Source organism: Diceros bicornis, chromosome 14 (assembly GCF_020826845.1).
Source record: "Diceros bicornis minor isolate mBicDic1 chromosome 14, mDicBic1.mat.cur, whole genome shotgun sequence".
Classification (NCBI taxonomy): Eukaryota; Metazoa; Chordata; class Mammalia; order Perissodactyla; family Rhinocerotidae; genus Diceros; species Diceros bicornis.
In genome coordinates this window covers 25,524,228-25,538,255 of record NC_080753.1, presented here as the reverse complement: position 1 = coordinate 25,538,255, position 14,028 = coordinate 25,524,228, and the positions used below count along the sequence as shown (strand labels likewise).

The 14,028-nt window shown below is 38.9% G+C and overlaps 1 protein-coding gene across 1 annotated transcript in view; it reads right to left on the bottom strand.

Moving 5' to 3' along the window:
* Nucleotides 1-14,028, bottom strand: part of KIF6 (kinesin family member 6) — a 370,265-nt gene that overhangs the window by 337,326 nt on the left and 18,911 nt on the right. Inside the window, 1 exon segment of the mRNA XM_058555469.1 lies at nt 3,764-3,810. Within this exon segment, the coding sequence (XP_058411452.1) occupies nt 3,764-3,810 (47 nt within the window).

The following is a 14,028-nucleotide window of genomic DNA, read 5'->3' as shown; positions in this document are numbered from 1 at the left end:
GGAGGACTGTATACTATCTGGCTTTTTATTTATTGTGAATAAAGACTATCTAATTCTGAAATATATTCACTGTAGAAAATGCTTGAAAATAGCAACCTGAAATTTACTTTCTTATCTTATCACTGAGAAATATACTGTGAAACGTATGAAAATTTTCAAAATATGAAAAAGTTGATTTTTTAACTGCAAAATGGAAGAATTAAGCATCAGGTCATTAAACACTGGTGTCACATGGTTTAATAATAATGCACATTTCCATATACATTTGGTCACAAAGCCAAACATAATGCCAAGTGTCATTTTAAATTTTGTTAATAAATCACATTTTTATTATCTAATTAATTCAAAGTATGAGAAAGTGTGTGTCATTTGGTAAATGGGGAAAAGTCACAACATTTCTTTGTATTTATATAATTAGAATATTATAAAATTTTTATTAAGAATAAAATTTATCATGTAACATTTACTAATATAGTGATATAAACTAAGATAATACTTCCTTTTAATCTATATGTCAAATGGTGACATAGCTTAAAACCTCTCTAAGAGGATTTTCAGTATTATATTATGGTGAAAGAGCAAGTGAATCTAAAAGGGTGATAGACATTGATATAAAGTAACGATGTAACTGAGACCAGAAAAGTAGGTAGAGACCAATTCTGGAAAGTCTTGCATGTGAGGCCTCGAATAAGGAGCTTAAACTGCATTTTGTAGACAACAGAGAGTCGCCGAAGGTTTTCAGCTGGGAAGGAATAACACTGGTGCAATAGTTCAGAATGACGAATCGGGACTGCAAAAGGACCTGGGGTAGGGAGAGGGAGCAGGAGGCCAGCTGGAAAAGCAGGTAGGCAGGGGCCACCTGTGGGCAAGCCCTGACCTGAGGACAGTGTGGAGAATGGTCAGACAGACAGGAAACACAGAGACAGTGAGGGAGAGGGAAAGAGAAGGAGAGAGGGAGGGAAAAATGGAGTGTGAAGGAAGAATGGTCAGAACTTGTTATTGACTAAAGGTAGAGGACAAGGGTGAAGGAGGACTCAAAATAACCTCCAAGTTTCCAGCATAAACAATGCCATGCCACCAACAGGAGAGAGATCAGAAGTGGCAGATGGGGGACTGCATTAAGCTGATAAACAAGAAAGGGAGAAGAGAACACGAGCCGGGTGGAAATGACCAGAGGCAGAGGAAAACGCAGGACCAGGAGAAGGCCTTCTGCATAGTTCACTCCACTGACTATGGCTGCGTAGTTCACCCCAGAGATGTGAACTTGAACCAAGAAAATATACAGACAATATCACAGCGACAAGGGCTAGAAGTAGGGGTGCCAGATAAAATACAGGACGCCCCGTTATATTTGAATTTCAGATAAACAACAAATCATTTTTTCAGTACAAGTATGACCCATGCAACATTTGGGACGTATTTATACTAAAAATTGATCATTGTTTATCTGAAATTCAAATTTAACTGGGTGTCCTGTATTTTCTGTCACTAAATCTGGCGACCCTAGCTGGAAGTGAATTAGGAAATGAACTTCTGAAAGAGGCAGACCGAAGTGAAGACAAAGGCCTAAGTGGCAAATTTAGAAAAGAAAAACCCAAACTGTAAAGAAAATGAGTCTTCTATGCTCAATTTTTTTTAAACCACCTAATTTCCCCAAAGTAGCCATTGTCATTCTTTTCATAACATGAAAGCCAAATGGAGACACAAGGCACTTTGGTTTGGTTTAAGGTCTCTGTAATAGATCATTCAGAATCGTGCTCAAGAAGAATTTTATGGAAGAAGTTTTGCACTCGCTTTTTCGTCCATACTTCTAACCTTAAAGAGGTTGAAGACATCAGGTAAATTGCCAAACAACTTTTTCAATATACTAAAATTGTGATATATGACTCGTCACAGTGAAGCCTTAAACACCTTTGAACATGTTTAAAGTTCAAATAAAATATGTTATGTGTTTTTCTATGTCTAACAAAGAAGAATGATGGTTATATCACTGAGATATTTCTGAACCGCGGTTCATTACTTATTTTGTCAAGTAATCTCTAAGGGGAAATATTTTTACCATAGCTACACTTTAATAAATTTACTCGAGGCTACTTAATAATCAACCCTATTGTATTCTTACTGCTCCTTAAAGGGTTTGCAATATGTGAGGTGAAACAGAAGAGTTATACTCAATTTTTTGTGTGTGACAGAAGGTGTACTTCGTATATATAAGCCTCACTTTTAAAAATGACACAACAATGTATCAGCTAGTTAGGACAGAAATGAAGTAACCTCTGAGCATCAAAAGGATAACTATCATAAACAACTCTCATCTGTCAATTCTCTTAGGGACGTATGGCAGCAGTAATGGAATGGCACACGAGAAAGCAGTGGTCACATTGGGGCCTGCCCAGTGGTGCAAGCGGTTAAGTGTGCGCGCTCCGCTGCGGCGGCCTGGGATTCGCCGGTTCGGATCCTGGGCATGCACCAACGCACCGCTTGGCAAGCCACGCTGTGGCGGCATCCCATATAAAGTGGAGGAAGATGGGCACGGATGTTAGCCCAGGGCCAGTCTTCCTCAGCCAAAAAAAAAAGAGGAGGATTGGCAGATGTTAGCACAGGGCTGATCTTCCTCACCGAAAAAAAAAAGAAAGAAAGCAGTGGTCACATGTGGTATTAGTGCAAAGCCACACTGCTCGGATCAATGCACACATATGCCCTGGGAAAGTCAGCATACACCAGGACTCTGAGAAGATCCACCAGGAGCCACTTTGTAGCATCTCTGAGGCCGTAGGCAAGAGAAGGAAGGGAGCTCTTAGGGGCCCCAAACTAGCACAAATCCAGAGATATTAAGACTTTCCTAACTCAGGTCACAAGGTCTTCCAGCTACATGACCAATGCTTGGTGTATGTCTTAGGAGATAAAGTACGAGGCAGAGATTCCTGCTCACCTCCCAACAGTCATTCTCTCCTTTCTTCCTTAGTAACCAAACCCCAGATGTTAGCTGGGCACATGGCCACCCAACTAAAAGAATTACATTTCCCTGCCTCACTTACTGCTTGGTGTGGCCATGTGACTAAGTTAAGGCTACTGAATCTAAGCGGAAATGTTGTATAGGACTGGCGATCATCCTTTTGACAAAGGAGCAGCTACTATCTTCTTCTCCTACTCTCTTATTCCTGCTTCCTAGAAGGTGCATCTTTGGGCTGGAGTTCAAGCAGCCATCTGTACCACCAAGTGATGTGATAAGGATGGTGGAACAACAAGAGAGAGGGAGCCTGGGTCCCTGGTGGTCACAGAGCTGCCAATATAGAGTTGGACTGCCTACCTCCAGATTTCTTTTATGTGAGATAATAAATGCTCATATCTTTAAGCCACTATTAAGTTTTTCTGTTACTCACAGATGAATCAGTGCCTCACTGATGGAACTAGAAAGTAGGTGTGTGTATGTATGTAAAATATCTCAAAGTGTTTACAGCCTAACACATAGTAGAAACCTAATGCATTTTAGTTCTTCTTTATCTAGTATGATACAACCACAGTCAACCCAAAATATACAGGCATCTATAAACCTCTCATTATTAGATGAGTTAATTGTTAGATACCACAGAAGGACACAGCCAAAATGTGAACCCTGTTCTTGTTCTTCATTTTCTATAGTCGCCTTTGAAAGTCCTCAAGCCTTAAATATCTCGTATGTATCTTAAAATGATTTGACTTTGGTTACTTTGCCTATTTATTGAAGGCAGAGGTTTATCTGCCAGCTGGCTTTCTTATCCACCTTCTTGCACCACCAATATCTTGTCCTTTGGCAGAACTTTTCCCCATCTCTAAGCGGTACAGGTAGGGCTGTCAATCAGGTTGGGGAGATCTAGGTAAAGAGAGTACCCCATCCTCTAGTGATAGTGATTTGTTTGGGGATGGGCATGTGACTCCAGAATCCTCACATGGACAGTCTATTGAAACTAGTGGAAAGATAAATGTCCTGTTTTGAGGGTCATGGCTCTCCGAGCCTGTAACCTTGGAGCTGCTATCCACATGGAGGAAACTGAGACTGAAGATAACACATTTCTAGACTTCCTAGCAATGTAAGCCAATAAATTCCTTTTTCTTTGATTTGAGGTAAGTTTCTCTCTCTCGTCATTGGGAAAGTTCTGGAGATTAACATTAGACTGGTCATTTTTCCATGGTTCACCGACATATGAAGGATAAAATAGATTGGGAAACTACAGAATCAACAACTTTTTAGTATCTGTCTTAGTATCTACTTAGTACCGTAAAATTTTGACTCATATTACTCATACTATTAGTCATATAATATTATTAATATCACACGGAAATTGGGAAATCTTCGGAGTCATGCCTGCATCTAAGATAGATATGAAACTATTGCCATGCTTTTCATCCTTCTAATTATATTTAAAGAAGCTAACCAAGTTTTTACGTCAAATCAGCATCTAGAAAATAGTTTTGGTATGCTACTTCAGGGTTCATTATTTTGGTGGCTTCCTTGGAAATCCAAATTTTATCATCCTGAAATAAATACTCCCTTTACCAGAAACATTACAGATGTGTTTCAGTAACAATTTCAGTAACTTTCAGTAACAATTTCTCCCATTAAAGAAGCAATTCCATTTTTTAAAGTGACATGCAGCACAAGTTATTTAAAAAAAAGGATACTTCCTAGCTGTAACAATAATCCTGATTTTGTCTCAGTGAGAAGAAAATTTCACGTTCTTATGATAAACTAACCAAAATTAAATCAGAAGTAAAAAGAATATTGATTTTCAAAGATCCTAGTGCTTGAGAGTGAACCCAAGTTAGTAAACATATATTTGAATTTCTACAGAACTATGGATGAAGAATATTTTATCCATGAACAAGACTAATTCTTAACACAACTGGCTATGCACCTAAATTAAGAGTGAAAATACACACTCCTAAGTAAAAACATACTGTACTTCTATTATCATTTAGATTGAGGCAAAACAGGGTCTCATAGGAGATAAACATTCTTAACAAGCAAATAAAGAATTCAGCCACTGGGGTTTTCTTTTTATTTCAACTGTTTAAGCTTTTATAACAAAGTTTTTCGTGTTCTGAAAGCTTTTTATGGCTACTATTATAAGAACAACATGATTTAATTAGCATGCATTGAGAGTATGGCTCTATAATGGGAATTTTCATTAATTAAAATAGATGGAAATACAAAAGCATTAGCTGTAAACAATTTGAGGACTCAAGAATCTAATTTGCCTATTGCACAACAAAGAAACACACATTGCAGTGATGTGAATGATTTTGGCTTGCATAGCAATTGCATATTTATCTAACAGTTTCAGACTTCATTCATTCCACAAATATTCACTGGGTATCTACTACGGCCTGGCACTGTGACAGTTGCTTGGGAGTCATCAGTGAACAGAACAGAAAAAGATCCTTGTCCTTGTGAAGCTGATATTCTGGCAGAAGAGACAGAAAATTTACAACAGACATAGTATATAGGTAAATTATGTATGTCAGAAGGTTATAAGTGCTATGGGAAAAAAAAAAAAGAAAATGTACAGTAAGGTAGGGGTGCCAGCAGTAGTGGGGGAGAGGGATGGGCTGCAGTTTTAACTAGGATTCTCAGAGTGTGCCTCATTAAGAAGGTGACATTTGAGCAAAGACTTTAAAGAGGTCACAGTATAAGCTATGTGGGTATCTGGGGGAAGAGCACTCCAGGCAGATAAAACAGCCAGGGCAAAAGCCCTAAGGCTGAAGATTTCTGGACTGTTGAAACCTAAGCACAGTGAGCAAAGGGAAGAATATCAGAGGGGGAAAAAAAGCTATAAGGTAAGGGCCCCTTTGTCTTGGAGGGTCTTTCTGGTAGGGCTAGTTATGTTATTTGTGAGGCTCGGTGCACAATGAAAATGCACAGCCCCTTGTTCAAAAAGGGAAAAAGTGCTGTCAAAGGTATTAAAATATAAGGCTTTTTCCCTTAAAAATATTTTAGTACCTATAATATAGGGATTACTTATAATTAGAGCGATAATAGTATTACATGAATAATGACAAACTTTTGAATTGCAAAAAAACATCATGTTGGTGTTATAATTTTATATAACACAACAAATAATAATACTTTGTTAATATGTTATGTTGATTGATCATACAATTTTCCTGGCTTGCTTTCCTATATATTCATCTATTAGACCATCAAATATATATTTTTAGTAACTTCATTTTCAGCTGATATAACTGAAAGCTCTTAGTAAATGCAAGATCACAAACAATTTTCTCTTCAATTTTTTTTTTCTTGTGATGAGAACTTTTAGGATCTACTCTCTTAGCAACTTTGAAATATACCATACAGTATTATTAACTATGGTCACCATGGTGGGTGGAGGGGGTCAAAAGGTACAAACTTTTGGTTATAAAATAAGTCACGGGGATGTACTGTACAAATAATTTTGATAATATTTAATTTTGAGAAAGATCTTTCTGCTGATGCCACTGTTACTGGAGCTAAGAGTATTTTATAGGCTATGACAACATTGAGATAAATTTCTTATAAATTATTTCAAAATATAAATTTTAGTGTATCTGAGCTGACGAATCTTACAAAGCAATTTCTCTAAAAAAATTTAACTCTTCATACAAATCAGTTTCATGAAAGTTTGAATTTAATTTAATTTTATTTTACTTTATTTATTTTTTTATTGCATGAATTTAATTTTAAATGCAAATATATGCAACGCATTTCAACGTCTCCTCTGACATCTCCCATAACTTGCGGAGGTTGAACAAGTAACTGAAAGTGGCTTCATAATTTGCACATAATTCAAAACACCTGCTTATGCATTCTACTGCTGTATCTGTGATTACAAGGAAAAATTTAATTTTAAAATTGTCTTCATTAATTGGGTCATCTGAAGCTTCATATGCAAATAGTGTCCTTTTCTGCTGAACGTGATGATCTTTAAATTTAATTTCTATTTCTAAGCCTGGAGATCTTTGCTTTACAATGTTGTAGCAGTTTTCAACACTGAAAATTCTAACCTCTTTGAAGAATTCTAACAACTTTCTGATATGCTTTACTGCAATGTCCATATCTCCACTTTTATTCCGTAATAACTTACTGATAAAGTTTGCTGCCTGAACACCAGCAGTTTCTGTCCGGGTGCTGAGGCCAGAGAGTTAACATCAGCAGCTGCTGGGACCTTCTCAGGTGACCCACGGGACAGCCAGCCTCCCACGGCCGTCCTGGTGCTGCCCTCCTGGGAAGCCCCTACTCTCTCGCGTGGCCATGCCGCTCTTCTGCTGATGCTGACATGGTGGCTACCACCCAACAGGGTCCAGGTCGCAGTGTGCCTGCCCCTCAGGGTCCTGTGGCACCCTGGACTGCTCCCAGATGTGCAGTGGGCGGCTGACCACACACTATGGCCTGAGCGCTCCTGCTGTGCCTGAGCCCTCATGTGAGCCAACTGCTGCTGGACCACAACCACGCGTGCATGCTGCTGCTCCAGGGGTCTCCTCTCTTAGGAATATGCTCCTTTGTCCCATAGGACTTCGCTTACAAAACGCAAGGTCAAAGATAAAATGATTAAGAAGTTCAAGACAGCAACCACAGAGGATTAAACCAAGCATGGGGCCCTTCTCAGTGCAGGGCCCTAAGCGACTGTAGAGCCAGGTTCCGTGAAGCTGGAGATACTTCTAGGCCATTACAAACAGCCAGGCCTTCTCTCTGAATAAAGCAAGGAGCCACTGAAGGGTTTTGAGCAGAGAAGTGACATGATATGCGTCACCTGCAGTCACTAGTGAAGAATATAGGTTTTGCATTTCTGACTAGAGAACTAGACTCAATAAATTCCTCAGAGTCAAGCATTAAACTTGATTTACACAACTATCCTTGTGCTTTTGGACATTCAATATACTCAAAAGTAATTTTTTAAAAAATATCATGTTGTACAACCTAAATATATACACTTTTTATTTTGTCAATCATACCTCAACAAAATTAGAGAAAAAAGTAATTTCTAAATCTTTATCAGGCCAACATTAAGCATAAACAAAGTAGATCAAGTCTACTTATACAATGTGATTCTGATTTAATTAGATGTACTTGGTTGTAAAGAACAAAAACCAAGAGAAGGAAGTTAATTGTAAGAATATGAGGGAGTGTGGAAACAGCGATTTCCACCAGGCCTCTAGATCTCTTAGGACCTTCTCCATGTGTACCTCTGTCTAGGTCATAGCCTCTGCTCATTCAACTGTCCCCCCTTGTAGTCTCCAGTTACTCCAGATCTCACTGTCCACCTGAGGGTCTTTCAGTGTCTGCTCATGCTGCTAGCAGTCTGCTGTGTGCAGCCCTTCCCAGTTCACAACTGCCAGGAGTGACACTCCAAGGGCCCCAGCTCATTTCTATTTGGGCAACGCTTTTAGCCCCAGATCCACCTCCTAAGCCATGGGCAGTCTTTGCATTGCTGCCCTTGACTCAGAGTCCTTCTGACCCCATCTGCCATGGCTGATGGGGACAATGTCACAGGGTCACACATAGCTCCCTAGGGTCACTCCCAACCACTGGAAACTGTGGGTGGGATGGTATTCCCTTATCAGAATCTGTGAGGATGATAGTCATGGAAACGACATAACTGAACCCTTGCTCAAAATGTCTTCTGACACACAGCTTAATATCTTTCATGTCAGTGGATCACTGTGCCTGAAATTCCGTCAGTCTTGGCCTAATTTTGGTAACCAAGGATCTTTCTTTATAACAAAAATTCCTCTAAGAAAGTTAAAACTTACTTGCAGTGTCTGATATACAGCTAGCACTCAATAAATGTTAGCTGAATGAGTGATGAATGAAGTTTGATTTAATCTAATTGTTTTCCTCTGCGAATAGCTACATTGAATGAAGGCATTTTATGGACAAAAGGAAGAAATGTCGTTTGGAGCACATGAAAATTTGACAGAGCATGGGGAAAGGGTGTGGTAAGTAAAGGACCACCCAGAGATCATGGATGTCTGGAGCACAGGAGGAAAAAAATCTAGGAGGTGGGAAGTAAAAGGGAAGTTGCCTGTCATCTCCCACACCCCCACCCCAAACACTGACCAAGACAAAACAAACATCTCAATTTTGCCTATTTATAATTATATTATAATTATAATTATATATTATATTATATATTTATATATGTATTATATCTATAACTTATATATTATATTTATTTATATATATTTTATATATATTATATAAAATATATAATTACATATTATATTACAATTATAATTGCCTATTATAATTTATAATGGCCAGGAGGAAAGAGTTAAAGCTATCGAATAGGATGAGGACTGAAAGATGCCCACTGATTCAGTGATGTGAACATCACTGGTGAATTTAACAAGGGTGATTTCAGTGAAATGGAATGAAATACATAAATGCAGCTGTGTCATACAGCAATTTAAGGATCAAAGGACTATGAAAGGAAGATCTATTCTGGTCTCAGCTACACAACCTAATTACTGTGTGACCCTGCAGAAGTCAATTAAATGCTTAGGGCCCCGGTTTCCTCACCTAAAATGGGAATAACAATGCCTATATACCCATCAGGTTGTTGTAAAAATTAAGTGAGATAATATATGTGAAAGTGCTATAAGATTGGCAAAGCTCTATATAAAAGGAAATGTACTCTCACTGTTATCAAATAACAATAAGTAAATTTGTTCATGTTATTTAGCAAGAAGTACACTAAAAATCTGACCAAAAACATGTGGCCAAGCATAAAAGGAAAGGCCAAATTCACTGAGAACAACAGAAATTCTGCTAAATGAGCTCTACTCCAAGTAAAGCAACTTTCAAATGAGGAAAATATTTAGATCAACAAGTGATAAAGCACTAGATAAATTTACTGCTATATTTTCCCCAACAATTTAAACAACATATTTTAAATATGGTTGCTTTTTGCCACAGTCAACTATAAATTCAAACAACTATAGTAAAAATCTCATCAGTTTTAATCAACACGACACATTTGTGTAGAAAGGATTTTCCACAAGGCTTTGCATTCTATTTGCTTTCTTTGTATATCATTGTTTTGGAGGATATTAAAGTGAATAATAATAACTAGAAATATCTTTGGATTATCTGTGAATACATCCTCAAGTCCTGAAATAAAAATCTACGATAAAATTGCAAACTTGTGCGTTAGGAGAAACCAAACCTAAAAACAGTCAAGGAAAAAAAATCCATAAAGAAAAACATTCATAACTTGGCAAAATCCTGAATTGGAATGAAAGATCTTTTTCTCTAAAAATGTTGGTGGGGAGCCAAAAATGAATGATAGCTAATACTTACTGAGCATGTACTATGTACTGGGGCATGTGTTTTTCATGTACAGTTCATTTGATGAGCATCTTGACAAATGAAGTAAATATTACAGTATCATTTTCCCCATTACAGATAAAAACCTGAGACACAGAGACTAAGTAACTTGCTCAAAGCTACACAGTTATTAAGCATTAAAGTTAGGAGCTGAACCATGCTTGTACGGCTCCAAAGTCCATTGTCTTAATCAATGCGTTATATGGTCTCCCACAATTATTTCTTTATAGAAAATGTTTAAATTCCTGAAAAACAATCATAATCAGTTAAGTACTAACTTAGTCCAAATAATTTCTGATCTCTCTGTTACTTTTTTTTTTTTGAGGAAGATCAGCCCTGAGCTAACGTGTGTGGCCAATCCTCCTCTTTTTTGCTGAAGAAGATTGGCCCTGGGCTAATATCCATGCCCATCTTCCTCTGCTTTATGTGTGGAACGCCTGCCACAGGTTGGTGCCCGGGATCCAAACCCGCGAACCCTGGGCTGCTGAAGCAGAGTGCGCAAACTTAACGGCTACACTACCAGGCCGGCCCCTCTCTATTACTTTTTAATCGTCCTATAAATATTAACAACAGAGTATTAAACCAAGAGGGGTGCCCTTCTGAGCATGGGGACCTGTGCTAGTGCTGTGCCTGTGAAGCCTGCCCAGGCTTTAGGATCAGGGTGCTTTAATTTATTCTAGAAATAAGTAGAATGTAAATTACAAACACACACCAATTTCAGAATTGTAAACTTGTTTAGAGTGCATCTCACATTTCTGCGAAAGATATCATTAAAGACAAATACCACGAGTACCCTCTGTCCCTACCCCTCCACCCCCCCAAGCTGTGTTAAGCTTTATGCTTAAGTCAGTGAATCTCAAACTTTAGTGTGCATCAGAATCACTTGGAGGGCTTGTTAAAGGTTGCTCTGTTTCAGTAGGTCTGGTGAGGCCTGTGAATCTGCATTTCTACCAAGTTCCCAGGTGCTGTTGATGCTGCTGGTCCAGGGACCACACTCTGCGAATCACTAGACTAGACAGAAGAGCAGCTATCTATAGCGTTATTCTAGAGTCACTGAAAAGGCCTCTGTCCAAAAAATATGTGAGGAAGGAACCAACAGTAAAACTCCTTTTATAAGAAATAAAGCCCATCATGATGTATTCCGGAACAAAGGGAAGGCTGCGGCTCCTAAAGGATAATCCTCTACCCTTAATTCTCTCACTCAGCAAACATTCATTGAGTGTCTAATATATACCTGACAGTGTTCTAGGAGCTGGGCATGCAGCAGTGAAAACAGAGTCCTCGCCTTCACGAGGTTTACATCTGAGTGGGCGGAAGCAGATGATACACAGATTTAACAAGTACATACTCACACAGTATGTTAGGTGGTGATACACGCTATAGAGAAAGATAGAGCACAGCAAGGGGTGAGTGTGAGCTGAGGGCTGTTATTTATACAGCATGGTCAGGGAAGGTCTCACTAGGACATTTGGGCAGAGACATGCAAGTCAGGGAGGCACAGACTAGGAGCAAACCTGGGAGAAGAGAGTTCTAGGTAGAGGGGACAGCAAGTGTAAAGGCCCTGAGTTGGGAACACACTTGGTGTGTTTGAGGAAGAGCAACACAAAAATAATGTTTTTCATTATTTATGAATAAGGGGAGTTTCCTACTATCCTCAAGGATTAACAGGCAAATGAGACTGAGTAAGCAAACTTCAGAATATTGGGAAGAAATGAAGAGAGTGCTCGCCCATACTCAATGTGCAGACAATTTCTCGTCTCCATTCTGGTATTACAATGTTTTAAGACCCCAATCTCACATAAAATGTAAATATAAATAACATCACTTTTTTTTTCCTTTGGATTTTGTTTTAATCTGCTTATCTGTCAGGGCAATTGCTAAGGAGAGAAGCCCAGAAGTTTTCAGGCTACAACTGGGAGGAATGTGGGTACATTGTAGCAGAAGTTAGTGGTGCTCCCACCCTGTCTACTCAAGATGCCCTGTTCCCATTCAAGCTGATGGCTTCTTACTACAGGGCCCTGGAGCTCTCTGCCTACACACTGACCCTGCCTAAGATGATTTTTAATTCATGGACAGGTGAGGCTGGAAGTACCAAGGTGTTCACTCCCAGGAAGCAGCCCTCAACCAGTGATGGACAGGGGTGGTTACATACTAAGGAGCTTCTTTGCCCCTTGGGTGGAACAACTCTGAGGCATGTTCCTCGCCATCCCCCAGGGAATACCAGTGGGACTGAGTCCCAGTTGCCCGCAGTGGTAACCTGTTCTTTAAGGTGCCTAATAGTGGCTTCCTTGCCTTCCCTTTCTCACTTCCCTTCTTCCCTACTGGTGGGCTCACCTCCCAAACAAACTGCTTTCATTCAAATCCTAAACTCAAGATCTGTTCATCGGGGACACCAGCTTAAGACAAGTATCTTCTAACTAAGGAGTCACATCACTGTGTGAGGGCACCTCTGACCCACTGGTCAGTCCCTTTTACTGTCTCAAGCAATGCTTTTTACTTGACCACTGACCGAGTGATTTTCATCACATGTATATGCTCTATCGTAACTCCTAGTCCCCACAATCAAATCACTGCATACAATTCTCAGGCCATTTTTTTGGAGGTATTTTATCAAATGAGTTACAAATAGCTTTAACTTGTAGTTATCACTGCAAAAATGATGGTATCATGCAATTTCTTGATTGGCCATTCTTAAGAAGAGACATCCAGACTCATTTGTTTACCTATTATAATAAAATTCATATTTTAAACATGCCTCCTTAGTACAATCTATGCTTGTTAGATGGACTCTCAATGCTTTCTCCAAGTTCACCAGCTGTAGGGGGGATGGCAATATTTTCCCTTCCTTGTTAAGATCTGGGTGGAGTACCTCAAAGTCATTATCTTGTATAATTTCATTTTAAGCTGATACGTTTTCCTGTTTTTAACTACAAAACCATGTTTTCAGTTGAAAACATAATTTAAAAAGTGTTACACTTAAAAATTTAAATTTAAGAATAACAGTAATATCACTAAAGCCAGAAATGGAATGTTATCAGGAACTTCAGTACAGCAGGAAGCGGAGCCAAGCACAGGTACACATTTATAAACAAAGTGTTTGGTGAAGTGAAATTGTGGCTGAAAGTTGAACAGATCTGGGGGAGCCAATGGGTTTTCGTATAAATCAGTGGTGACCAGTGTTTTCTGCTTGAAAGCCAGTTTCGAGAAAAATACAGTGTGCACTGGCAGGCATGTCTGGTGAATGTCAAATGGAATTAGCCTTATTGAGTCCCATGGGGTGGGGGGGAGTTCTAATCTAGTAATTTAGATTACAGTATTTAATGAATGGAACATCACAGAACAAATGACACTAAAATTTTCATGTTTGGGAATATTAATGTTTTATTTGGAAATAATTATAAATTTAAAGGAAGTTGCAGAGAGAGTCCAGAGGGGTTCACCCAGTTTCCTCCAATGGTTACATCTTGCATAACCATAGTACATTATCAAAATCAGGACATCGACACTGGTACAATATGTGTGTATAGTTCTATGCCATTTTGTCACGTGTGGATTCGAGTAAACATCACTGCAGTCAAGATACACAACTATTCCATCACCAGAGATCTACTGATTTTGACATTTACCAGTCTGAAGGAGGTGTAGAAACCTTACTTACATTTAAGTCCCCTTCCTTTCCCCTG